The sequence below is a fragment of the Schistocerca nitens genome, chromosome 8 (genome assembly GCF_023898315.1).
Source record: "Schistocerca nitens isolate TAMUIC-IGC-003100 chromosome 8, iqSchNite1.1, whole genome shotgun sequence".
In the NCBI taxonomy this organism is placed as follows: Eukaryota; Metazoa; Arthropoda; class Insecta; order Orthoptera; family Acrididae; genus Schistocerca; species Schistocerca nitens.
Window position 1 is genome coordinate 638,379,424 of NC_064621.1, and position 26,464 is coordinate 638,405,887.

The 26,464-nt window shown below is 45.4% G+C and overlaps 1 protein-coding gene across 5 annotated transcripts in view; it reads left to right on the forward strand.

Annotated features, from left to right (window-relative positions):
* LOC126198482 (transducin-like enhancer protein 4) overlaps nucleotides 1-26,464 on the forward strand; it is a 510,722-nt gene that overhangs the window by 102,488 nt on the left and 381,770 nt on the right. For 4 of the 5 annotated variants that reach the window (XM_049934844.1, XM_049934845.1, XM_049934846.1 and 1 more), the window contains exons 2-4: nucleotides 8,712-8,809; nucleotides 18,221-18,284; nucleotides 25,704-25,748. In XM_049934844.1, the coding sequence (XP_049790801.1) occupies nucleotides 8,712-8,809; nucleotides 18,221-18,284; nucleotides 25,704-25,748 (207 nt within the window). The remainder of the gene's footprint in view (nucleotides 1-8,711; nucleotides 8,810-18,220; nucleotides 18,285-25,703; nucleotides 25,749-26,464) is intronic. The other variant, XM_049934848.1, reaches the window with a different exon arrangement.

Genomic DNA, 26,464 nt, shown 5'->3' on the forward strand with positions numbered 1-26,464 from the left:
ATCTTATACATTTATCTCCTGTAATTGCTGTTGTGTGCTTTCTAAATTCTTTTACAAATATCGATTATTTCATTAGATTTCCTGAGGCACACGTGCGGAATACCACTAAAAATTTGACAAAACTGATTCAGTATTATTCTGAGATTCCGACAAGTACTCCGATATCAAATATGATATTTACGCCGTAAATGCGTAATGAAAGAAGTCAACCATCTCCACGGATAAATAAAATTAAATAAACTTCTGCTTGTGCGCGTTGTATGATATGATATACGCATTAAGCAGGGCCTCGAAATGGCCTTCATTGGTTAATATCTTGTATAGATAAACGAAAGGAATGGGTGATACTGGATCTCAAAGACAGACGTGTTGGCAGCCCGTAATATGATGACTGCGCCAGACCAGTGTATTCATTTTTTAATAATAGCCGTGAGAAGTAAATTGCTCTACGAATGTATTTTATCTGACAGTGTTTTCGGAGCGGCTAATCGCCCTGCTTGGAGATCAGATAAGACAATGTTGTGAGGCAACAAAGCAGACACAACGTGTTGCAATTGAACAGCCGCGAACATACTTAAAAGTGTAGCAGTATTTCCGTCGCCCAGGTAATTTGTGGCATGGTGCTCGAAACACTTACCAAAGATTCCAAAATACCTTGGATAGGTATTCTTCTAATGTGGTGAATGTTGTAATACACTACTGGCCATTAAAATTGCTACATCACGAAGATGACGTGCTACAGACGCGAAATTTAACCGACAGGAAGAAGATGCTGTGATACGCAAATGATTAGCTTTTCAGAGCATTCACCCAAGGTTGGCGCCGGCGGCGACACCTACAACGTGTTGACATGAGAAAAGTTTGCAACCGATTTCTCATACACAAACAGCAGTTGACCGGCGTTGCCTGGTGAAACGTTGTTGTGATGCCTCGTGTAAGGAGGAGAAATGCGTACCATCACGTTTCCGACTTTGATAAAGGTCGGATTGTAGGCTATCGCGATTGCGGTTTATCGTATCGCGACATTGCTGCTCGCGTTGGTCGAGATCCAATGACTGTTAGCAGAATATGGAATCTGTGGGTTCAGGAGGGTAATACGGAACGCCGTGCTGGATGCCAACGGCCTCGTATCACTAGCAGTCGAGATGACGGGCATCTTATCCGCGTGGCTGTAACGGAACGTGGAGCCACGTCTCCATCCCTGAGTCAACAGATGGGGACGTTTCCAAGACAACAACCATCTGCACGAACAGTTCGACGATGTTTGCAGCAGCATGGACTGTCAGCTCGGAGACCATGGCTGCGGTTACCCTTTACACTACATCACAGACAGGAGTGCCTGCGATGGTGTACTCAACGACGACATCGCGGTGAACGCACATTGGAAGCGTGTATTCGTCATCGCCATACTGGCGCATCACCCACCGTGATGGTATGGGGTTTCATTGGTTACACATGTCGGTCAGGTCTTGTTCGCACTGACGGCGCTTTGAACAGGGAACGTTACATTTCAGATTTCTTACGACCCGTGGCTCTACCCTTCATTCGATCCCTGCGAAGCCGTACATGTGAGCAGGATAATGCACGACCGCATGCTGCAGGTCCTGTACGTGCCTTTCTGGATACAGAAAATGTTCGACTGCTGCCCTGGCCAGCACATATTCCAGATCTCTCAGAAATTGAATACGTCTAGTCAATGGTGGGGCTCGTCACAATACGCCAGTCACTACTCTTGATGAACTGTGGTATCGTGCTGAAGCTGCATGGGCAGCTGTACCTGTACACGCCATCCAAGCTCTGTTTGACTCAATGCCCAGACGTATCGAGGCTTTTATTACGGCCAGAGGTGGTTGTTCTGGGTACTGATTTCTCAGGATCTATGCACCCAAATTGCGTGAAAATGTAATCACATGTCAGTTCTAGTATAATATATTTGTCCAATGAATACCCGTTTATCACCTTGTAACCTCCCCCTCACTTATCGACCTTAATGACAGTGAAAAATTAAACCGCGTGTATCTAATGGAAATTTGGGAAAAGCAATCTTCACCGAAGTTAATCTGTCGGTAAAGAGGGAGGAAAGGGTTACATGTAAATGAAAGGAAAAATGCAAATGAAACTGGTGGAAATTCATTTTGAAAAGGGGTAAAGTTAATAAAGAAAGTAAATGTGCGGCCGTTACGTTAACAATTAACTAGCGGTAATTAGATATTTGAGATTCGGGGAAAATTACGGTCGCCAGTCGTATGGACAATTACTATAGTAACTGAAAGAGAAAGGTTATCGCACATATAATTAGCACTAAAAGCGTGGCAACTGAAGGTTGACACGTGTTGTGTGAAAACTGAATGTTTGTCAGAAGTAATAAATTTCGCTACACTCTGACTTAATTTAACAAAAGAATTAATAAACCCGGAAAATTGAAAGTTAATTTAGTGACTGAAATTAATAGTGAACTTTGTTTCTGAAGCACTAGGAAATTCAGTAAAATAAGGTTAGTCTTGGGCTACCTCAACAATCATTTCAAAAGCTACTTGAATCTACGCAATTTAGAAATAAGAGATTTAACTTTGAACTTGAATTAAATGATTCTGAACAATTAAAAATAGTAAAATTTAGTACGTACCAAGCTGAGCTGCAGTCACAGGTAAGCTAAAATATGGTAACAAAACTCGCACTCTTAATTTGTGCTTGTGTAATCTAAATATTGTAGCCAGCTATGAATACTTTAACTGAACTTTGAAATTAAGGCAGTGAAATTGAATTATATTATTTTAATGCTGGCGTTTGAATTTCAACGACACTCGGGTTCATTCCGGAAAAGGAGGGGACCCTGCTTGGTAATGCAATTGGGACAATGAGCAACAAAGGTTCATGCTAAGTTGCTGTAATTTTGTGATGCAAAAGTTAGAAAAGCTGAGGTCTGGCATACAGTTCTAAAACTTTACGTGCTTTTAGTGTTCATTGTTGGTTGATTGAAGGTTTGAAGTCGCCGATCTAGGAGGTGGCAACAGTCACTCATTGTCGGCCGTCGCTGTTGCAGAAGCTGGATGTTGGCGCGCCTCCTTCTCGACACGGTCACCAGGCGAAACGGGCTCTTGATGTGCGCCAGCTAATGCTTCCCGTCCGCGACACCGTTTCAGAAACTATGATAGCAAGTCGAGCGCAATTACATGCTGCCAAACCCTGAAAGCGCGGCAACTCGCGGGAGCGTCACACAACACACCTGCTCCACTGCACTACTCCAGCCAGACTCTCCTCTGCTCTGCCGGCGCTCCACGCGACAGAGTTAACACTACCAAAGATCCTAAACGCTTTAGTTCTCCACACGACCTATTGATGTATTCGTTCGATAGCATAGTTTTCCCTAGGCAAGACCCAGCGTAAAAATACAAATAATATTTACAAAACAACAAATTATACATAGTTACAATATATAAAGACACAGAAATGTCATATCTTGAGGTTACAAAACAAGGAAAAAAATTATAGTACAATAGATGGAAATAGGAGGATATGCATTTCCGGCGGTACAACCTGCATTTCTTGTTGGTGTAGCAATTTTAACGCCAGTAGTGTATTCCTTTATTTCAATTGCCTATTTCAGATTATGTGACCATTTTTACGGTACCTTAAAGATCAGCTATTGTGATGGTACGGATGACAGAGAGAGAGAGAGAGAGAGAGAGAGAGAGAGAGAGAGATTGGAAGAAGAGTAAGGCTTAATCTCACTTGTTTTGTGACGTTTTAGTCATTTTCATCGCATTCGTGCATAGAAATTTTTGTAAGGGCGCTGATAAGCTCGCCGTCCGCACGCGCGCACGCACGCGCGCGCGCGCACGCACGCACACGCGCACGCACGCACGGTTCCAGGAGCAGCCTTCCACAAATGCCAAGTCCCCGGCAGAGGCACGTGTTGGTGTGGACAGGCAGGTGCTCGGCTACTGTGGGAGCTGCGGTTGTGCGCGGGGCGTCGGGCGCGCCGCAGAAGCCGCAGCCGCGGCCTGGGCGCAAAACTGCCGCCGCCGCCGCCGCCGCCGCCGCTGTGCAGGCGCCTACCTGCACATTATCCCAGCGTAGGTGCGGCGGCCGGCGCACACACACACACACACACACACACACACACACACACACACACACCCTGTGCGCCTCGCCAGAGAAACGCCTGGCGTGGTAAAGCGAGCACTGGCGGAACTTCATTCTTCTGAAACCGGCGCGCCCTGCCAGTTCATGAGCAGTACCAGCAGGAATACTGATTAACTCTCACGATCCCGCACAACAGTCTTGGACGGTTTATTTTTTACTTTCCCTCTGTTGAGTAGGTTTCGTTCTGTCACGAAGTGAGCGTAAAAAAGACAGGTTGGAAAGAGTAGTGCCATCCCTGTATTTGGAAGATTTTTTTAGTCTGTGTCCAAATTTTGGCGTAGCAGTACGTGTCAGACGTTCTCATCGTAACGATTCCTCGTAGTCTTCAAATAAACAGTGAGGTGACAACTCACGGCGTACCTCCTGATCTCGTTGTCGCTTTTGCCCGACGTGGTGCCGTGGGCTCAACAAGTCGTTGGGAGTCCTCTGCAGAAATACTCTATAGGCAGGTGTTGCCGATGCAGGATTTCGTGCACAAAATGACCTCTCGATCAAATCACCAAAATGTCCCGTAGGGCTCATGTCGGACTACCTGGGCGGCCAGATCATTCGCTCGAATTCTCCAGAATGTTCCATAAACCGATCTCGAACAACTGTGCCCCGGTGACGTGGCGCACTGCCACCCATAAAAATTCCATCGTTGTTTCGGAACGTGACATCTCTGAGTGGCTCCAAATGGTCTCCAAACTTGCAGCCATTGATCGGTTCAGTCGGACCAGAGCACCACGTCCGTGTCAAGTAAACGCAGCCCACACCGTTACGGAGCCGCCACCAGCTCGCACAGTCCCTTCTTGATAAATCTGATCCGTGGTTTCCTGGGGTCTGCACCACGCTCGAACCCTACTAAATCGGGACTCATCTGACCAGGTCACAGTTTTCCAGTCGCCTAGGATTAAAATGATACGGCCACGAGCCCAGCAGAAGCGCTGCAGGCGATGTCGTGCTGTTACCAAAGGCACTGCTGCCGTAGCCCATGTTGTTGTTGTGGTCTTCAGTCCTGAGACTGGTCTGATGATGCAGCTAACTTCATCTCCCAGTACCTACTGCAACCTACATCCTTCTGAATCTGCTTGGTGTATTCATCTCTTGGTCTCCATCTACGTCTTTTACCATCCACGCTGCCCTCCAGTGCTAAATTGGTGATCCCTTGATGCCTCAGGACATGTCCTACCAACCGATCCCTTCTTCTAGTCAAGTTGTGCCACAAACTTCTCCTCTCCCCAATCCTATTCAATACCTCCTCATTAGTTATATGATCTACCCATCTAATCTTCAGCATTCTTCTGTAGCACCACAGCTTCTATTCTCTTCCTTTCCAAACTATTTATCGTCCATGTTTCACTTCCATACATGGCTACACTCCATACAAATACGTTCTGAAATGACTTCCTGACATTTAAATCTATACTCGATGTTAACAAATTTCTCTTCTTCAGAAACGCTTTCCTTGCCATTGCCAGTCTACATTTTATATCCTCTCTACTTCGACCATCATCAGTTATTTTGCTCCCCAAATAGCAAAACTCCTTTACTACTTTAAGTGTCTCATTTCCTAATCTAATCCCCTCAGCATCACCCGACTTCATTAGACTACATTCCATTATCCTTGTTTTGCTTTTGTTGATGTTCATCTTATATCCTCCTTTCAAGACGCTATCCATTCCGTTCAACTGCGCTTCCAAGTCCTTTGCTGTCTCTGACAGAATTACAATGCCATCGGCGAACCTCAAGCTTTTTATTTCTTCTCCATGGATTTTAATACCTACTCCGAATTTTTCTTTTGTTTCCTTCACTGCTTGCTCAATATACAGATTGGATAACAGCAGGGAGAGGCTACAACCCTGTCTTACTCCCTTCCCAACCACTGCTTCCCTTTCATGGCCCTCAACTCTTATAACTGCTATTTGGTTTCTGTATAAATTGTAAATAGCCTTTCGTTTCTTGTATTTTATCCCTGCCACCTTCAGAATCTGAAAGAGAGTATTCCAGTCAACATTGTCAAAAGCTTCCTTTAACTTTACAAATGCTAGAAACGTAGGTTTGCCTTCCGTTAATCTAGCTTCCAAGACACCACATTTCGCCGCACTGTCTTGACAGATACGTACGTTATACGTCACACTGTCTGCTGTTAAATGACGCAGTTTGTTAGCACTGACAGCTCTACGCAAACGCCGCTGCTCTCGGTCATTGAGTGAAAGACCATCGGCCATTGTGTTGTCTATGGTGAGAGGTAATGTCTGAAATCTGGTATACTCGGCACACTCTTCGTACTGTCGATCTCGGACTAGTAAATTCCCCAACGATATCCGTACGGAATGTCCCATGTGTCTAGCTCAACTACCATTCCGCGTTCAAGGTGTGACAAGTCTTCCCATAGTGCGGCCGTGATCACGTCGCACACGTTTTGACACGGGCCATCTGAGTACAAATGAGAGCTGCGCCTTTGCACTGCCCTTTCATACCTTGTGTATGCGGTACTACCGCCATTTGTATATGTGCATAGCGCTATCCCATTACGCTTGTTACCTCAGTGTACATAGCCCTGACGGCACGTCACAACATGCCTCTATACGACTCACATACTTCACCACTGAGTCCTGGAAGAGAAAACTATCCACCGACAGTACCACGAACGCATGGAACTGAGAATACTGCAGTAAGAACCGCAGTTACGGTACGGTATACCACGTACAGTTACTGAACTTCCGTGCGGGACCTTTTCGTAATGTTAAGTGTTATTACGACAGATTATAAACGAAGCCTCAGACGCTGCAGTCTAGAACGCGGAAGAAACTGGAGACAACAGTAATGCCAACTATACTCAGTGGCCACATCAGAAAGGTTTTGATGTGTTAAGTACTCAATAACGAACGACAAGCGGCCAAGTGTGCTGTATCAAGTTCAACAAACTGGTCTGACGGCATCGTAAACTAATCTAGAGTAACAGTTATGCAGGATATGTTATTGCCACAGAAAGGCATGATCGCTTGTGGTACGGAATAGTCTGATTTGCGCATACGAATGCGAGGTAGCATACCGGATGTTAGGTGTGTGGAAAACTCCCGTCTGATAGGACTAGAGCCGTCTGTCTATGGATCGGTGACTAGGCAGGTGATTTTGTTTGTCCTGATAATGCCCTCTTAGGTAAACACCGTTCATCATCTGGTTACACGGCAGTCTTCAAACATTCGTTCAATGCTCCGTTCATGTACGTCATTGCTCTTCTGTCCCACACCTTGAGCAGTTCCTGTGGAAAAGTTGGGTCAGTCTTAGGCCAGAACGGCTGTATCGCCTTCTGTAGTGATCCACACCGGCAATGTACTTAACTCTCTCGCCGAAGAAATCACCTCGCGGAAATGTAAGTTCTTACCAAGGAACCCGATACTGTTCTTACACAATAAGATGGTACGAGTTAGCAAATCTATACGGACCGCTTTCAGTTACACGAAAACAAACAGAACTAACAGTTCGCTATTATCAAAGAAGTCGCTGCCGTCTGTATGTAGATCTATTATCAAACAATTCGTATCACTTTTTCTTTCGACCGAGCGAACGCTATGAACAAAGGAACGGTGTTGGAACGTAACCAGATGTAGGGTCCAGAAAGTAAGCTCCTTCCATTGTAGTGGCTTTCGGTCCCCAGTCTTTCTTCCAGATTCCCCTCGTGTCATCCAAACGAGAATCACTTCGTTTGTTATTGCAAAGTCGACTTAGTCTTCCCAAGTTTGCCTCTGTTCAAATAGATTCGTCATACTTGCAGCTCTGTGTTGTTCTGACACGAATAACTGAAATCCCATAACAATAACTGATCCATTTTAGTATTTTACTAATTGACCTGTCGCCACGGCGGAGTCACCACTGTACCAATAACCATTTGTGGATAAAACTGGCTTCGATCGGTTTTACTGTCTCGATGGAATTAAAAATATTGTAGACAATGAGTACGTTGTAATACATACCGTTTAAGAGAATTCAGTTGCAGTATTTACGTGAGGAGGTGTAGCAATTATTTATGACGGTACTTGATGATAACTTAAAATAAACGGAAATATAAAAATGTGTTACAAATTTGGTTTAATCATAAACCATATGTCGCTGAAGACTGATAGGTGGCTGAATTTAATGCTGACAACGAGATAATGTTTGATGACGATGGACCTGTGACCCTGAAAAGCGTGAAGCTAGGTCGTGGAAGTAAAATACGAACAGGACGAATATAATCAAATACATTTTAGCGTCGATATTAATGCTACGAAAGGTGCCGTGTCGATCACTGCACTACCTCAGATTACTGTGTTCAGATATGAGGCAATATTAGTTATTTCGGTGTCATTTCAAATAATTGATCGAAACTAACGACTTCTATGATCAGGATGACTAAGTCAAAACATGTTTGCTCGTTTCTGAAATACCGCAGATGAAAGAGTGATGTATTTGCAACAGTCGACAACGACTCTGACTTCAGCCACACTCCACTATTTTTTTTTCCCCCACTTGATTGTCCTCGCTACAAAAATCGAAGGGAGGTTGAGGAAGAAACTGAGGACGGCTTTCTTTTGTTGCAGGGGCCGCCTCAACCGGCGCAGCCCTTCAAGTTCACTGTCGCAGAGTCATGCGACAGGATAAAGGAAGAATTCAACTTCCTGCAAGCCCAGTACCACAAGTGAGTATAGCAGCTCCCGTTAACACGTACAGTCCAGCTGTACTTTCTCACGCTTATACTTCTCGCAGGAATTAGATTCGCGTATCTGAACAGTTGTAGCCATAAAGAAAAGACTCTTAATGCGGTTAATATCTTGACGCAATATTAGTTATTATCTGTAGCATATTAAGAATAAAGAGGAAGTTGTTTCTAATGTTTCTTAATTAAAACTTTCCAAAGAACTACGGAAATGTAATATTTTGTAGCCTGTAAAAGGCACTCTTACTGTTCAATGAAAAGCAATAATTTCCACTATTTGTCAAGAGTAGAAGTCTCTTCTATTAAGACTTGTAAAATCTCAAAGAAATACTTTCCCTTAAGTATTTGATTGAGTGAACGTGGTATGTTTCACGCTATTTTTACAGACTTCTGTTCTATTTGCGACTATTGTGCTCTGCAACGAAAACTGTGCTTAAATGTTTATAACATTTTCTCATTCATGAACCTAACTGATTGCATTTTGCTTTTGACAGTGTATGCCCGTTGGTGTATGAACATTGTTGTCATTTTTTCTGTTTCAGCTAAGTGAAACCAAATTACTAATTTTGTTCTGTTTGTTGATCACAATTGAATTACTATGTATTTGCACTTGATGCTAAACAGTCATACGACGACAGGTAGACTCTGTTGCTGTATACCGTGACCAAGCGAAGTGTGCGTTTTGCGGGTGGCGCTGTTTCGTGTCCGGGAGGTAACTAGACGAAACCACTCAGTTAGTGAAGACAAATGTTTAAAAGTGGAGAGACGGCATCGGCTTGGCGTATTCCGCACCCATCATTCCAGAGTCACACACTTCACTTGGTCGAACTTAAGGTTATCTTTACAGAAACATCTCTTTCACAGTCTGCAGACGTCGTGTCATCTTCACTACCTATCCCACATTCTTAGTTTCGGGTCGTATTAAATGTAGTAATTGCGTCACGAGTAGTAACTGAGACTGAAATAAGAGTGTGCCTATTTGTTTGAGTGAAGTACTCTTATCGTAACTTTTTATTACCATAACGCGTGAACTATTTTAAATACAAAATGAAATTTTCTCTCTGCAGTGGAGTGTCCGCTAATATCCTGGCCGGTAAAAACTGTGTGCCGGACCGATACATTTGCCTTTCGCGGGCTAGTGCTCTACCAACTTTTTTTTGGGTTTAGTCGTTGCGGACGTCACGTAGCAGCCGTTCAAGTTCGTTGTTGGTCCTTTCACTCAGTTTTTTATTGCAGAGGCCAACCAGCTCTCTGACCGAACACGCTGAGCTACCGTGCCGGCTTATCCAACCGAGCTACCAAAGCACGACTCACGACCCGTCATCAAAGCTCTACTTCCCCCACTCTATTTAAAATACACTTTGATATGTTTCTGTTTATCATAGAAAGAAGTGAGAAGGTGACACGACGTAAGTATGTCTTGCTTCGTTTTGTGGCAATATTTTTATCATCAGACCCTACATGCAATACGGCTGTGACAAGAAACGGAACACAATGTGCAGATAATCCGTGGTTAAACGTGAGTTTATTCACTGATAAACATAAAAGTTGTTTCCGTAAAATATGGATCTCGAGCACATAACGAAGCAGGCAGGCAGGACACTGGTGTGGAAGATGTGGCGGTCGCATTAATGAATGACTGACTTCTTTTTTACAGCTTTCAGGAATGTCATTAGCTGCGCGCTCGCACTCCAGTGAGCAGTGTCCGTCAGGCTAGGGTTAGGCCTACCGATTGTTAGTTGCTCTGGTGGAGAAACGCTGGGGAAGACACGAGACTGCTGAAATCTGGACATTGAGTGTTGTCGTGTGGGGCAAGGAGAATGGAAGTTTCCTTGCAGTAAGACATAATCTGCTGTGAAAGCCAAAGAACTGTTGTCAGCGTTATCACATATTTTGGCTCGTAACAGAGGTCTGTGGCACGTGCGCGACGTGTCTTCAATAAACGTAAACATGGTCTATAGTAGGCTGTAATGCGATGTTCGTTTAATCGTGCGATTAGCCAATTTCGACTAAGGGTCATGGTCAAGCACATTTGCAGCGTGTGTATTTGATGTGTCTTTCAAATCACTCCAATTATAATTAAAAAGTAGCCATATTTTCTGGAACCGCGGGACCGCTACGGTCGCAGGTTCGAATCCTGCCTCGGGCATGGATGTGTGTGATGTCCTTAGGTTAGTTAGGTTTAAGTAGTTCTAAGTTCTAGGGGACTGATGACCTCAGATCTTGAGTCCCATAGTGCTGAGAGCCATAGCCATATTCAGTCATTTTACGAAAGTATCCACACTACAGTGATACCTTTTAAGATAGTATTCTGACTTTGCTGAGCATACAAGTACTTCGTAAAGTGTCGGAATATGGCTAATTTTTACTTATAATTAGTGATTTGAAAAAAGACGTCAAATACAGATGTTAAAAATTTGGTTGACAATGACGCTTAGTCGAAATTAGCTAGTCGGACAATTAAATGAACGTCACATTACAGCGTACAACCGACCGAGTTGACGTTTATTAAGCATCTGGAGGCCGTGGTCCCCACAGGTAGTAAATTTGAAGGACTCGCGCTGAGATGGCGCAGTCGCCTTCGCGGCCGCTACTGCTGTCAGGAGCCGAAGCAGTGTTTCCGCAGTCCAAATCGTAACACTTCCGCCGTCCGACGGTTATTTTCTTTTGAACGTTGTTGCAATTTCGACCCTTTAGCCATTTTCGAGTGATTAATCGTCTTGTGGTAATCAGACGCATTGCGTGTCGTAATACACTTCGAGAGGATCATAAGCAACATGTTACCACAGAGCGATATCGCCGACGCCACTTTAAATGATAAACCAGTCCAACATTAGCCTCATATTCGAGGCCCGGCATAGCTGTTGACAAATTTCGTCGCAGACACCATATTTTTCACAAAGCGATCGTAATATGGTCAATGTTGAGTTGGGCTGGTGGTGTTTCGGAGGTAACGCTGGTTCGACGTGTAAAAGGCGTCGGCTGGTGTTAGCCGTGCGGCCAGATGTTGCCTGTGATGATCTCGACAAGCGCTACAGCACGCAGTGTAATTAATTACAATTGCATTATAACGATTTACTCGAAACGTGGCTGTAGAACCGGAATTGGAAATAGTGCCCAAAAGGAAATGTTTTCGTGTAGCCACCTGTACGCGGTAGGCCTCTGATAATGCCGTGAACGTGTCAGCTGCCTCGGCACGGGCTGCTGCCCGCTGCTCACCGGAGTGCGAGGGCCCCCCACCTGGAGGGCTCGCCTTCAAAGCCCCCCACGGCTCGCTGCCCCCCTGCCGCCTCTGTGGCGCTCCCTGCCTCCCTCTCCTTCTGCCGCCTCTGAGCCGCCAGACAAGACGAAACTCGTCTAGCGTGACCCCCCCCCCCCACACACACACATATGTTCCTCTGTCGCACCCTTCTTACAAGGCAACCCCCCCCCCCATCGCACCCCCCTCAGATGTAATGGTAAGATGGACCGAGGGATAGCCCGTCAAAAACTGAACACAGATCAAGCATGAAAACAGGAAGGAAAAAGCGAAACAGGAAAAAAAGCAAAATAGAACCAGTGAACGGTCCGAGAACAGAAGTGTAATAAAGAGCAGCGTGAAACAGCAACGGCGTCGTGAATAGGTGGTCACGGTGTCGGACTGCCAAGCAGTCGAATCGGTGTTCAAAACTCACTCGTACAATTCATTTTTTTTCCACACCATTATGTACTGTCTGTCTGGTCACTGAAATGTTTCTCTTTCTGTAGTCTTTGCAGTTGTCATACTATACATAGGTTATAGAATATGAATCACGTGGTAGGAACACGTTACCGTCGCAAGTAAATGTGACGAATAGTCAGAGCAGGCGAGGTACCACACAGACGCCTAGCAGAGATGAAAACAACAAAGAGGTGTGAACTACGTTACAACAAAGGAGTTCAACAGTCAAGACTTCCAAAGCACAAAGCAACTTCTTAAAAACATGTGTTTTGACAGAGCACAGAGAAACTGTGCGATTGAGGAACGATTGCGTTCATTTGTTGCAGTTTACGTGACAAACTATTATCTCTGCGTCATTTCCTTGGGAGAGATCATTCACATTCACACGAACACACGTATCGGTCAAGGAGGCATCTCTCTCTCACCTGCCGGTCGTACATAATAGGTGCGTCGGTTAGAGATTACTATCATATGACACGCGTACTGTCACTAATGTCGTGTTTTACGGTAGATGATTCGGTTGATGACTTGTCACCTTGTCACCAAACTTTGTGGTTCCCATTCCCTTTCGGCTGCTAATTTAGTACTAGTGTAGAATCAACTGTCTTTATAGGTACATACCTTACACCTCGCTGTTTTATTCTTAGTTTGTTCACTGTTTGAATTTTGCTTGTTTTTCGCAGTCCAGTACAACTTCTTCCCACTTTTCATGTGTTACATGTGTCCAGTTTTTGACAGGCTGTCCATTGGACCCTCTTACCACTAACTCTGAGGGGGGTTTCGCTTGTTGGAAAGGAAACGTCGTCACACAGTTAACATTTCCAGTAATTGCGATGTTGTCACTACGGTCTACTGCCGCATTTGCCTGTACAGTGGTAAATGATTTGTACATCTTCAGATCTGTCAAAACAAATAAGACGAGCCATGTTTGCTCGTAAATAACTAATGTGAAACATAGGACAAATAACATAGTGTATACGATACCCACTTTACACTGACTTGGCAAATGTCATGGCGTACCCCACGCCACCTGCGCCAGCTGAACTTCTTTAGGAGACCTTTTGAGAAGAGTTCCTGCAAATGATTTGTGTGGCATGCCACGTCGACGTGAGCTGACGCCGTTCGAACGTGCTGTGGTCGTCGGTGCCGCACGGATCGGAATTTTGATTTCGGAAGATGTTCAGGAATTAGGCCCGCGGTGTATGATGAATGGTTGAAGGGGAATGTCACAGTCCACAACAGGCGAAGTACCCGCCGTCCAGCCGCCCTCGAAGACCGCGACCGGCGACGTCTGAGTTGGATCGTCAGTAGTGACAGAAGGGCAACAGTGCAACAAATCACGGTTCAGTTCAACAGAGGACGTGGGCAATCCTTTGGAATGTGAATAGCCGGCGCTGCGCACGGGTGTCACTGTTAACCCAGTTATCGAACACAGCGGCTTGCGCGCGTCACCAGTCAATATGGATGGACAGTGGAACAATGGCGTAACGTCATTTGGTCGGACGTATCATGCTTTCAACTGCACCGTGCTGGTCGGAAGCACAGTGTGTGGCGCAGACCACACGAATCTATGGATCCCGCCTGCCAGTAAGGTGTGGTCCGAGACGGTGGTGCGTCTGTTACGGTCTGAGTTTAATTTTCGTGGACCCCTAGTTGTTCTGGAAGGGACTTTGAATGGTCCGCGGTATTGTGAGCGTTTCGGGGACCATCTCCACCCATCTTTGTGCTTCCAACACGCTGACGGTCCTGCGGCGTTTCAAGATGCTAACGCGCCGCCCGGGAATGGGTCCAGGAGCATGCGGCGGAGGTCCACTCGGGAACTCAGACATGAACCTCATCGAGCGTATCTGGGATGTCGTGGAAGGCGGGCCCCGTGCCGTGGGCCCTACACCGACGATCGGATCAGAATTGGCTGCCGCTCTGCAAACGATTTGGTGTCGGCTGCTTCCAGAGGAGTACCAGGGACTTGGAGACTCGCTTCCGTGGCGTCTCACCGCATTCCGTAGAAACCGGAGCGGCCCTACGCGATATTACTTGCCTATTCCGTGACATTTGCGAAGTCAGTGCAGTTAGACTCTAATTTAAAAAATTACAATAATAATTCAGTTGTCGTGAATTTATCTCAGACTGACATCTTGACAAGCTTCCATAACATTTTAGTATTATGTAAATAAACATCCGAAATAAAATTCATCGCGCCTATTGTTTAGATACCTGTTCCACCAAGATAAATATCTTCGTAGTGCATTATATAAGAGTAAAAGCGCGTAACTTTTTCAACGTACATAGCTTTTGCTTAGTTAAAGATAAATGGTATTTTTAACCTAGGCGAATAGTGAGCAAGGACTTCATAGATAGTACTGTAGTACTTCTCTGCACCAGAGTAGCACATCTGCACGAGATACATTCCGTGAAATAACACTCTTGTGAGTCTGACAAGAATTACTTAACAAAAATACGTAGAATGTCTTTCGAAAGGTGCCTTGCACAGAAAATTACTCCACAGTGATCGGGAACTAGAGCCGCCTGGGCAAGCAATATGTGATGTTTACGCTACTCTTGATGTACAGTGTAATCTTCCGGGTGACACGTCATTCAAACAGCAACACGATGTATTTTTATTCCGTAACTTGTTAGACCTAAGAAAGCAAATAAGTCGCTGATTTTTATTTCGTGCAGATGTGTTATTCTGGGCCAATAAAAAGCCATAGGTCCACTTACAAAAGTGTGTGCTTGTACCTTACTGATTAACCAAGTTACAAACACGAGTTGCTCTTCATTCATAAGCTGTTGGTGATTACTTGTCTCAGTGAAGAGACATAACAAATTTCTCTAACGTGTCAAGAAGTTATTTGAGATGAAAGTTAGGCATCTCATCTAGGATATACATGCTTAATCGATGTGATGAGTTTAGTTCGAGAGCAGTTAGACACGTGTCATTTATGAACCGCCTCTGCGATCTACTCAGTGTTACTGGCTTCCAGATGCTTGATACTGAAAGCCTTTCAACTAGGTTGACAACGACATATCATTCGCAGGACAGTCCGTTTTCAGCAATGTACAGGCTTAACAAACTTTGCTTCTGAAACACAGAAATAACAATTTTTTTTTGTATTCTTTGGTTGAAAAACTGGTTTGACGCCTTACTCCATTTCTTTTTCTATACCATCATCATAACTCCCACACGAATTGTACACAGTCATCGGTGATATTTTTTCCCCACGTCCCTGCTGTTATCCACGTTCGATACTGACTTTCACCTTCGGAACGTACGACGCAGATCGCGTTCTGGAAGCCTGATCCCATCTCTGATTAGTTATGTGCGGCTGCCCTCCCTAATCTCTCTGAGAAACTGCCGTCAGAATAGACGTAACACGCCACTTTCACGATTTTCAACTATACAAGGCAAATTGGCGGCACATTCAGAGGAGCACTGTAACATCCCTTTCCTCGTTCCTTGACTATTTCCGTCCCCGATGCGCAGCGAGCCGGCGTTCGCTGTGTGGGCGGTGGGTGCTCCTGGAGAACTGAAAGACTACGACTGGGCATTAGCAGAAACTTCCGCCAATTTCACCCACATACGGCGGCAGACCGGTGTCCTCCAACCGGATTCTGTGTGGATTCGGTGCGGCTCAGTTTGGAATATTGAAACGGAAAAAGTAGAAAAAATTGCGGAATTCAACGAGTGTACGGTCGCATGGAAGTCGCATTGGAAGTTAACAGTAACCTTCCACGTTTCTTTTGCAGCGCAGAATGGCGTTCGGGCACGAACAAGTACATATCAGATGCTCGTGTGCTCTGGGAATCGTCAGGTGCTTTTCCTCTAGCGTTTCGGGAGATATATTCAATTTCATTGTTATAATGTGTATGTAGTGTAAATCCAAACAAATACTTCATCGGGCATTTCACATGTATTTCATTCGCTACAGGCAAACAGCTTTGGTTGTCGTAAACAAACAAAATTTTGTTTCAAATCTAATTTTGTGTGCATATACTGGATGAAGTGGCGATAAACAGTTTTGCTGTGAAATTCAGTTCAAGATGTATTTATTGATAGTGACAGCAAAACAGGAACAACAGTCAATATGTCCAGCAGCCACTGAGAAGGGAACCTCCCCATCGCACCCCCCTCAGATTTAGTTATAAAGTGACGCAGTGGATAGGCCTTGAAAAACTGAACACAGATCAATCGAGAAAACAGGAAGAAGTTGTGTGGAACTATGAAAAAATGAACAAAATATACAAACTGAGTCGTCCATGTGCAACATATGCAACATCAAAGACAATGTGAGTTGAGGAGCGCCGTGGTCCCGTGGTTAGAGTGAGCAAATGCGGAACGAAAGGTCCTTGGTTCGAGTCCTCCCTCGAGTGAAAATTTTACTTTCTTTATTTTCGCGAAGTTACGATCTGTCCATTCATTGACGTCTCTGTTCACTGTAATAAGTTTAGTGTCTGTGCTTTGCGACCGCACCGCAAAACCGTGCGATTAGTAGACTAAAGGACGTGCCTCTCCAATAGGAACCGAAAACATTTGAACGCAAGGTCATAGGTCAACCGATTCCTCCACAGGAAAACACGTCTGATATATTGTACACGACACTGGTGACGGCATGTGCGCCACATGACAGGAATATGGTGTCGACCCACCTAACTTGCACACTTGGCGAATGGGTAAAAAGATTCTTCTACCTTGCCCGATTTAGGTTTTCTTGTGGATGTGATAATCACTCCCAAAAAAGTGATGAAAACATAAGAGTTTGTCACATAAACTGCAACAAATGAATACAACAGTTTTACAGTCGCACAGTTTTCCCTGTGCTCTGTCAAAACATATGTTTTTTACGTTTTCAAATGTTTCCGTGTGTAGACCGTCAAATCCTGCATATGTCCAAGCAAATCTAAACATGTCCTGGAATTTTGGAGACCGAAGTTGATTATGTGTGAGTGCCTGAACTTTAATAATTGTCTGAAAATAAAAAATTAAACTTTTCACTCGAGAGAAGATTTGAACCAAAGACCTCTCGTTCCGCAGCTGCTCACGCTAACCACGGGACCACGGCGCTCGTAAGCTGACCCTCTCCTAGATGTTGCCTACCTTGCGCATGGACTACTCAGTTTGTGTATTTTGCTTATTTTTTTTATAGTTCCACACAACTTCTTCCTGTTTTCTCGATTGATCTGTGTTCAGTTTTTCAAGGCCTATCCCTGTGCCAACTTATAACTAAATCTGAGGGGGGTGCGATGGGGAGGTTCCCTTGTGAGAAAGACCTGTGCTGTCATCTTCGTCTACATTCGTGCGGTATTCTTGTCCAGTCTCTACTGCACGTACAGATTGTTCTTCGTGTTTCGCAGCCTCCGTAAAAACATATTATTGGACTCAGCATCGCACAGGATTTGTCCTCTATCGGCCTATTGAACGTACAGGCAAAATTTCGCTTGTAACATAGTTGAATGTGCAATGGCAACGGAGAGGATATTCGCGTTAACGGCACACGCCACGAGCAGTCTTTGTCCGCCATGACGCTCCAGACGAAAGGCACGCGACGATACAAGGGAGGTTGGAAGCTGGCCGCTCTGCCGCTCTGCCGCCGTATGTGACGCCTATTTTGCTCTGCCGATTTCTCCACAGCGACGACGGGCCAGCAGCGCAGAGACTGGATGTAATGTTAAACGTTGTGTTTCATGACCTGCAGCCTTAAGCTGGAGTGCGAGAAGCTGGCGAGCGAGAAGATCGAGATCCAGCGCCACTACGTCATGGTGAGTCCGCTGCTTCTGTGTGTGTGTGTTGTGGCGCGGCGGCGGCGGCGGCGGCAGCGGGCGTGGCGGCCGTCTTCCTGGGGCGCCTGCCAGCAGCAAGTACACGCACATCAGTCATCTAATTCCTCTCTTCTGCCAACCTCTTCATCTTAAGAGTAGCACTTACAACAACCTACGTCCTCAGTTATTTCCTGGATGTACTCAAATCTCTGTCTTCTTTCACAGCTCCCTGTAGTACCAGGGAAGTCATTCCCTGACGTCTTAACAGATGTCCTATCGTCCTGACCCTTCTCCACATGCACCTTTCCTCTCCCATTCTGCGCGGAACCTCCTCAATCCTTACCTTATCAGTCCACCTAATTTTCAACATTCGACTATAGCACCACATTTCAAACGCTCCGATTATCTTCTGTTGCGGTTTTCCCACAATCCGTGTCTCGCTACCATATAATTCTGTGGTCCAAACGTACGTTCTCAGAAATTACTTCCTCAAATTCAGGCCTATGTTTGATACTAATAGACTTCTCTTGGCCAGGAATACCCTTTTTGACAGTGCTAGTCCTCCTTGCCCCGTCAGTCATTGGTTATTTTGCTCTTATGTAGTAGAATTCCTTAACTTCATCTACTTAGTTCTCACCAACCCTGATATTACGTTTCTCGCTGTTCTCATTTCCGTTATTTGTCATTACTTTCGTCTATCTTATATTTACTCTCAATCCTTATTCTGTACTCATTAGACTGTTCATTCCACTCATCAGATCATGTAATTCTTCTCTTTCGCTCAGGATAGCCATGTCATCAGTGAATCGTATCATTTTTATCCTTTCACACTGAATTTTAATCTCACTCCTGAACCTTTCTTTTATTGCCATCGTTCTCTCTTCGATGTGCAGATTGAACAGTAGGGAGCGAAAGGCACATCCCTGTCTTACACCCTTTTTAATCCGAGCACTTCGTTCTTGGTCGTCCACTCTTATTAGTCTCTAATGGCTGTTGTACTTACTGTATATAACCCTTCTCTCCCTAAAGCTTACCGCTATTTTTTTCAGAATTTTGAACATCTTGGACCATTTTACACTGTCATGTTACGGGATCCATTTCGGCCAAAGACGGAGGTGAACGTGTAGTTATCAGAAGCTTAAACGTTGCAAGTAATGTCCCTTACGCAGTTTGTGGCGCCGTTATAGAATCCTGCGTCATATATTCTTCAGACCCATCTGTCTTGGGGCTGATAATCACTACCAGCACGCTGACACGACATTCCTGCCTCTTCCCATCGTCCCTCCTACTGTTTCCTGTTGTCCATCTTCCACCAATCGTAATCTTAATATCCAGTTTTGCTTTAGGCATCCTTGCCTGTTCCAATTTCAGGTACCCTGCAGCTGATGTGGAAATCTGTTTCTTTTACCTTAAGGTCTACTTTCGTATGTTAATGATGGTGTTCGTTCATATGGCATTCTTTGAATGTATTCGTGCCATTTCATTCTTTGCTCCTCTGTTTACAGATGTGTGCTTTTGACGCTCAGTTGATCCCTGTTTCCACTATTCATTGACCTATGAGTTTGTAACCAGCCTAGTGATCTTAGGACTACCATCTCTGCTGTTTCAGTTCTCCGTTGACTGGGGATTGCTATCAGATTATAAAATTGTAGTAATGTCTCTTCACCAACTTTCCGAGGAATGTGGGATTTATATACTAATTACCAACTGATTAAATTTTTGCAATTTTTGTTCTTGGTCATTTGATGTAATACGAAATCTCACATACCACATATTTAAGTGAATTCATTTGTCCAAGTGGTCTACCGTAAATTGTTACTTTTGCTCTGAAATACTGCTTACCGTGAAGTGCCACTATCTTAGTTTTCTTATATATTGTCATATTATAATCATTTACTACTTCGTATAATGACCATACTGCCCTCTCTAATTTATCTCCAGAGTCTGCTAATATTATTTGATCATCTGCAAATAGGAGTGTATTTATAAGTTCATTGTTAAGCTTATAACGGTGCACTACTTCATTCTGCCGTGCCTCTACGCCGTCGTCTGTGTGTATTAATGTGGGTGATCAAGGACACACTTGGCTGACTCCTTGAGAGATGGTTTCGCGTAAACGGACTTGGATGTTTTGCTTCCATTTTGTTGTCTATATTCGTACTTTCAATTGTTTGTTATGAAGCATATTTAATAATAATTCCGCAAGGGAGCTAGTCTTCCCTTGGGGTGCATTAACACAGCCTTTAGTTCTTCCTTTGATAGATCAACAAGCTCGTCAGTCACAGCATTTTTCACATTTTCCTAATCACCTGTCCATAAACTTTGGATATGGAAGTAACTAGTGACTTACTTTCTAAAATAGGCTTAACTTGAGCCATCTTTGTTTCATCTTTATTATTTCAGCATCTCATGGGCCTTAGTTTGTTGTCGGTGTAGATCATGCTCCATTTCAGAAAATTTTTCCCAGCTTCCTTGTTCTATTTTTCTTGTCTCTTCCGTCTGCGTAGCCAGCTTTTTGCTTTACACAAAGTCCAGAACATTGCCTTCTTGGTGTAAACCCTCATATTTTACCGTGCGGCCGACCACGTATCGGCCCAGGACTAAACAAGGATTACCTTAATTTTAAAATGGTAGACCAGCTACAAGTCGCATAAAACTTGTTGTTGTATGCGACTTGTAGCTCGTGTACCATTTCAATTTCTAACGGTCGCTGTTCCCCCTCGCTAAAGAGTACCTTACCCCGCGTGCCGTGTCAGCAGCGAAAGCTGTATGCAGAAGGAGAAATACAGTTGGTGGCCCACTTGCTGCGTTTCGTGTTTGCGGCCGGCAGCATAAATATTGACGAGACAACATGGCGCGTGGGCTGCCCCAGCCTATGGACCATAGCAGCCTCCGCCGCCGCCGCCGCGGTTTTCAGAGCCCTGTTTTCTTGTCGCCGAGCTGTTGACGTGCGTGTACCGCAGCTGCATGCCTCGCTTGTTTGTCTTTTCTCCTGTGTACCCACCCGCTCTAACACACAAAGAAAACACCAGCATGGCCAGTTTCCTTTTTTTTGTTTCTCATGCCTGCCCTGGTGGCTGCGTTGCTTTACTTTCAGTGTGAAATTGGAGTGTGACAAATTAGCCGCGGAGAAAACAGAAATGCAAAGGCATTACGTGATGGTGAGTGGAGGACGTAAACTAACCACGCCGGAGGGGTATGTGATGCATGCCGGGAACCGCCTGGTGTTGGGGGCTTGGCGCCTGCTTTTAACACTTCGTGCTGCTCCTCGGGGCTGTTTTGAGTAGACCTTGCTCTTCCAAGGCGGCAGCTCTTGCCGCTTCTTCTCGGGGACTCGGGTCTTGGGTTACAGATCCGTAGATAGTCATCTCCAGTGCTGTACAAGTCCTGTCTCTCTCTCTCTCTCTCTCTCTCTCTCTCTCTCTCTCTCTCTCTCTCCACACTGTTCTTTCATTACGCTTTCGTTTTGCAAATACTACTGACTCGCGTCTGTCGGTCGTGTAACCCTGCAAAGTGCTGGTAGCGGATGGGCCACCTCGCTCACAATCGAGACCACTAACTGGACATGTCGGAAACGCGTGACGAGTATAAAGGACCGTTTGGCACGGATGTGGAATAGTAAAACTGATCCCTTTTTTTCGTTTTATCGTTCATGCGTAAAAACGTAAAGGCTCCGACGACTCCAGTGCTGAACGCCACACGAATCACTGGAAGAGGTGGAAGAAATAAGTGATAAAAAACGTAGAAACGTCCTGTAGATCAAGCTGGCACATATGTGGCATAACAGCAAACCAGTGCTTAACAGTATTGGTTAAAAACTGTCTTGGTTGCAATTTTATTTTTTTTTTATTTTTCAGCGACGCGTTTCGTCTTATTGAGGCATCTTCAGGTTATCGTTTCTAGATGGATGCGAGAGGCACCGAGATCTGCATAACGCGTTCCCGTTCACAGGAGCGAGTAAAAAATGTAATAGGCATGGAGGCTTAGAATGGTCTAAGAAATTTTCTGACGTGTTAACCACGCACGCGACGTAACCATCGAATTGGGTCCCAGTGGTTCGCTCAGTCTTACAACACGCATTACAGAACTTCCCCGAATTCTCGGATATGCTGTTCTGTTAACTCGTATCAATTCAGTGTCCATAAGTTTTAGAACCCCTTCGACGCACTGAAGAACATCAAAATGTGGCTTGAAATACGACTCACTTGCTTGTTGTTTTAGTAGTTCACCATGGCGACTCTCATATTTGGAAAAATGTATTCCCGCCTTTAGCTGCTGTTAAAATTCCTTCTTTAGACAACCAATTCCAGTCTAAACCTCGAATTGTACACGGTGTATCGTAAATTACGTCGTGAATCTATAACAGTATGTAATTCGTGGCTTCTTCACCTGCCAATAATTTTATATTTCACCTAACACGATGCTGTGAATACTTCTGTGAACCTGATGACGGTTAGACGACCGAAACTGGTCGTGTGAAGGATTCTACCAGCAGCTCAGTGGGTTAATCGTATGTTTAGAAATCCATTAGCAGACACTGCGGTTTAGATTAAGGACAGACGATTCGGATGGCGGGATCAATCGGACGTGATACACACAGTCGGGTCTCCTCCTTCCTTGGGTTGCCCCACTTCACGAGTAACAGCTCGTAGACTGCTGGGACTCGTGACTAGATTTGACCCCTGAGTCTCCTTTCCTGGAATAAAGAAATAAACAAAAGCGGCGAGCTGTCAGCTTCTGCTCTGTGTGCAGCAGACCGTGAAGCAGCACTCGACACGTCCATGTTGGGTAACGGAGTGAGGAGTCCGGGCGCGGTGTAGGGAGGAGGAGCGCCTCAAAGTGGGGGACGAAGGCGATGCCACCGCAGCCCAACCCTCTAATTACACCACCGCCGACCTCGAGAAATTAATCGGGAAACTAACTACCTGGTAATTACTCGTCAAACGCTATTAAGCCTTTATTAAAATTACCCGATCATTTTTTTCGTGCCACCCGGCGGTACGAGGCCCTCCGCCTGCTTCGTCCAGGTCGCTCCCATTTACTCCACACCAGCAGCAGAATTCGTGGTTTTTATGTTCACTGTTTCACCCTAATCTTGTTTCTTCTACTCGGGCACCGCAAATTTCAGCTCACCATTCCTCGCTGAATCGCTATCTAATCTTTGTTTCCTGCTCTCACACGAGGCAGCACTTGGCCTACTGAGAAATTCCTTGTACAGCAGCTTTTTTCCTTTTCTTATTCCTTCAGCTTGTTAACTGTGTGTGTGTTTGTATCGCCCCGGCAGTGCATCTGTCTCCCTCTGTTGTTTATTTTATTCCTCGACGGCTGTGAGCAGCACTGCAAACAAAAAGGATACGTCTTGGCTTGGGAGCCAAAAGAAACGCGCGTTAATATTCCGGCCGTCCTTCGCGCCATGCAAAAGCTCACAAACAGCCCTGCTGTTTTCCCGCGCCCGGTTCAATTTGTAGCGTGTCTCCCGCCGGTCGGAGGCTAATTGTCGTGCTTTACGGCCGCCGTGTTGGGCGAGAGTCGGCTGCTTTGCATGGCGCTACAGCTAGCGCAGTTACGCTCAAATCCGCTTGCGCTGCCTCGTAGCTCCGCATGAGAAGTAGAATAGCTGCAACCGCTTCTATAGCTGTGCCTGTCGCTTTCGACACTCTTTCTGTATGCTCCGCCTGGCGGCTTTGGTTTGCGGTTTCGGATATGGGCATACATTTTCGCATGGTTTCTGGAGGGTCTGGTTTTATTTAAATTAGTTTTTGTTAATGCGTATCTGCTTAGATAGTTGGCTGTTGTCTGACATCACATGTGGGCTGTAGAACTGTTTCTTCTTAAGAGATAGACTAGTCTCTTGGTACCATCCTGATGAAACGAAAGGCAATCGATATTGAAGAAGTGCACGTTGTTCGTGACGGTGGGAAAAAGCCTGTTAAGCCAAAGCATTATAAACCATCACAACTCACTGTGCCACGATATAATTCAACGTGTCGTACGCGTACTTAAATTTTCTACTTCGTAATACGTAAGCATACGACTGACTTTGTCGTGTTTACATTACTTGTTAAATTGTCTCTCCCGCTGCAAGAGATGAGATCTACGTGTTCCCTCATCTTGTTAATCGATTCTTCCTCGAACGGTTTCCGTCTTGTTACTGCGATGGGTGCCATCTTTATCGCTGGTTTTCTCGTCATTTTGAGCGAATCCCTTTACTTTGGCGATCGGTTGCAACCTGGTGTCGTTCTTAGTCACACTAGTAATTTCCGACACTTGTCTTGTTTCTGTACATTTTATGCTCGGTGTAAAAGTTTTAGGAAATGTACATTTGGAAAACAACCGAATCGCATTAAACCACTTAATCAGACAAGCGTCTCGCTCGGCACAAAGTAATTTCATCTAAAACACAGGAACACAGTACTTTATTCTGACCTTGGCGCACCAATTTCTCGACTGGTGTTCGGAGCCAGACGTACGCTGTTCCGGATGACTTAAAGATGTTCCTAGAATCGCGCGTTCGTTGTACAGACAATTGTCTGACCCTTGTAGCAATATAGATTTGCTGTAAGTCACTGCTGACTCGGAACGAAATGCTGAACTAGTTCGTGCGCAATTTTCTCGAATTCCAAAAACGAAGAAAGAATATCTCGTTCCAGATAGATATTTTACTGAGACGGCTACTGTGTCACTCGCATTTTTCGTCTAACAGAAGCGACAGTCCGTAAATTGAGGTGGCTCTTCCGTAATTTGCTTCAGCCATTTCGAGCGAATGCCGAGGTAACATTCCGTCAGTCGCGCGTCATCGTGCTCAACACCTGCCGTGTGATCGGGGCGTGTAGAACCCAAGTAGTGGACAAAGTCAGCCCACATTGCTCGCTTCACTCGATGAAAGCGCAATATAGACGTACAATGTGGATGCCTCGTCACAACAGAGACACCTCGATGAGACGCAGGACGAGGCAGCGTTTGCATACCAGAAAGCGGACGGCTTCGTTGCCGCCCCCCGCACCCCGCTGGGTCGTGTCTTAGGCGTCCACCAGAGAGCCGCCCGCGTGGATAACTCGTGTTGGCGGCAGCGCGCAGGCGGTCCACTTCTTGTAACAGGCCGTTCTACAGCACACATGATTGATGACAGACTCTCGGTCTCCATGTTTTGTGTGCGAGTGTGAGCGAACACAGTAGTTGTAACTTGCCGGCCGGACTCCACACAACCATCTTCTCTTTTTTCACACACACACACACACACACACACACACACACACACACACATTCAGTGCGAGAGAACCGGTTCTGCCGGGACGGCATGCCGTGTTCGGGTGCCGTTAAACAACACGCATAATATTATAGGGTCCGGCCGGCTGTTGGCTGTGTTATCTTGATGGGCACCTAGCCGACCACTAATAAACGCTTTGTTGTTCGTTTCAGTACTACGAGATGTCGTACGGGCTGAACGTCGAGATGCACAAGCAGGTGAGTCATTATTGCTGCCTCTGCCTTTTCCTTTTCCGCGTCGCCTCGAGTGTTCGATAAATATTTATCTGTATGCTAATGCGGTCGCTTCGTGACAGGCAGCATTGTGTGATGTTTGCTCCTCCGCAGCGATGGGAACTGGCCGGCGAGAGGGAGCGGGGGGGGGGGGGGGGCGTTGCAGCCGGAGGCATATTTCATGCAAAAAAAAAAAAAAGGAAGAGGGAAAAGCGGCCGTGGTGTAAATAATTCATACTAACTGTTCCCAAGTCGCGGGTGCTGGAGGGGGTGCGCGCACGATCGCCGGGTAACACGTAGACACCAGTCGCTGCAAAAAGACGAGGACAGCGAGCCAGGGGTGCACTCCCACAGTCTCCCTGTCTCTTCTGCCTTTCATGTTGCTGGCTTCACTCGAAAGAGCAGCTACACGGAAAGCAACTCGAACAGCGCTTTATTTTTTGCAGCCTTTATCAGACGATGAGTGAGTGCAGTGGTATAGTAAATTCATTTTCGACGTAATCGTTCTATTTCCTTCGTGCCCTTTAACAATCGTCTAACTTCTGAACAAGTCTCGTGGTCAATCCATACTTCCGAACGGAAAGTTTAAGGAAGCTTCACTCCTTGGCGTCAAATAAACGATTGCATTTAGTCACAATCCCCCCTCTCTCCACCCCTCCCCCCTCCTCTCTCTCTCTCTCTCTCTCTCTCTCTCTCTCTCT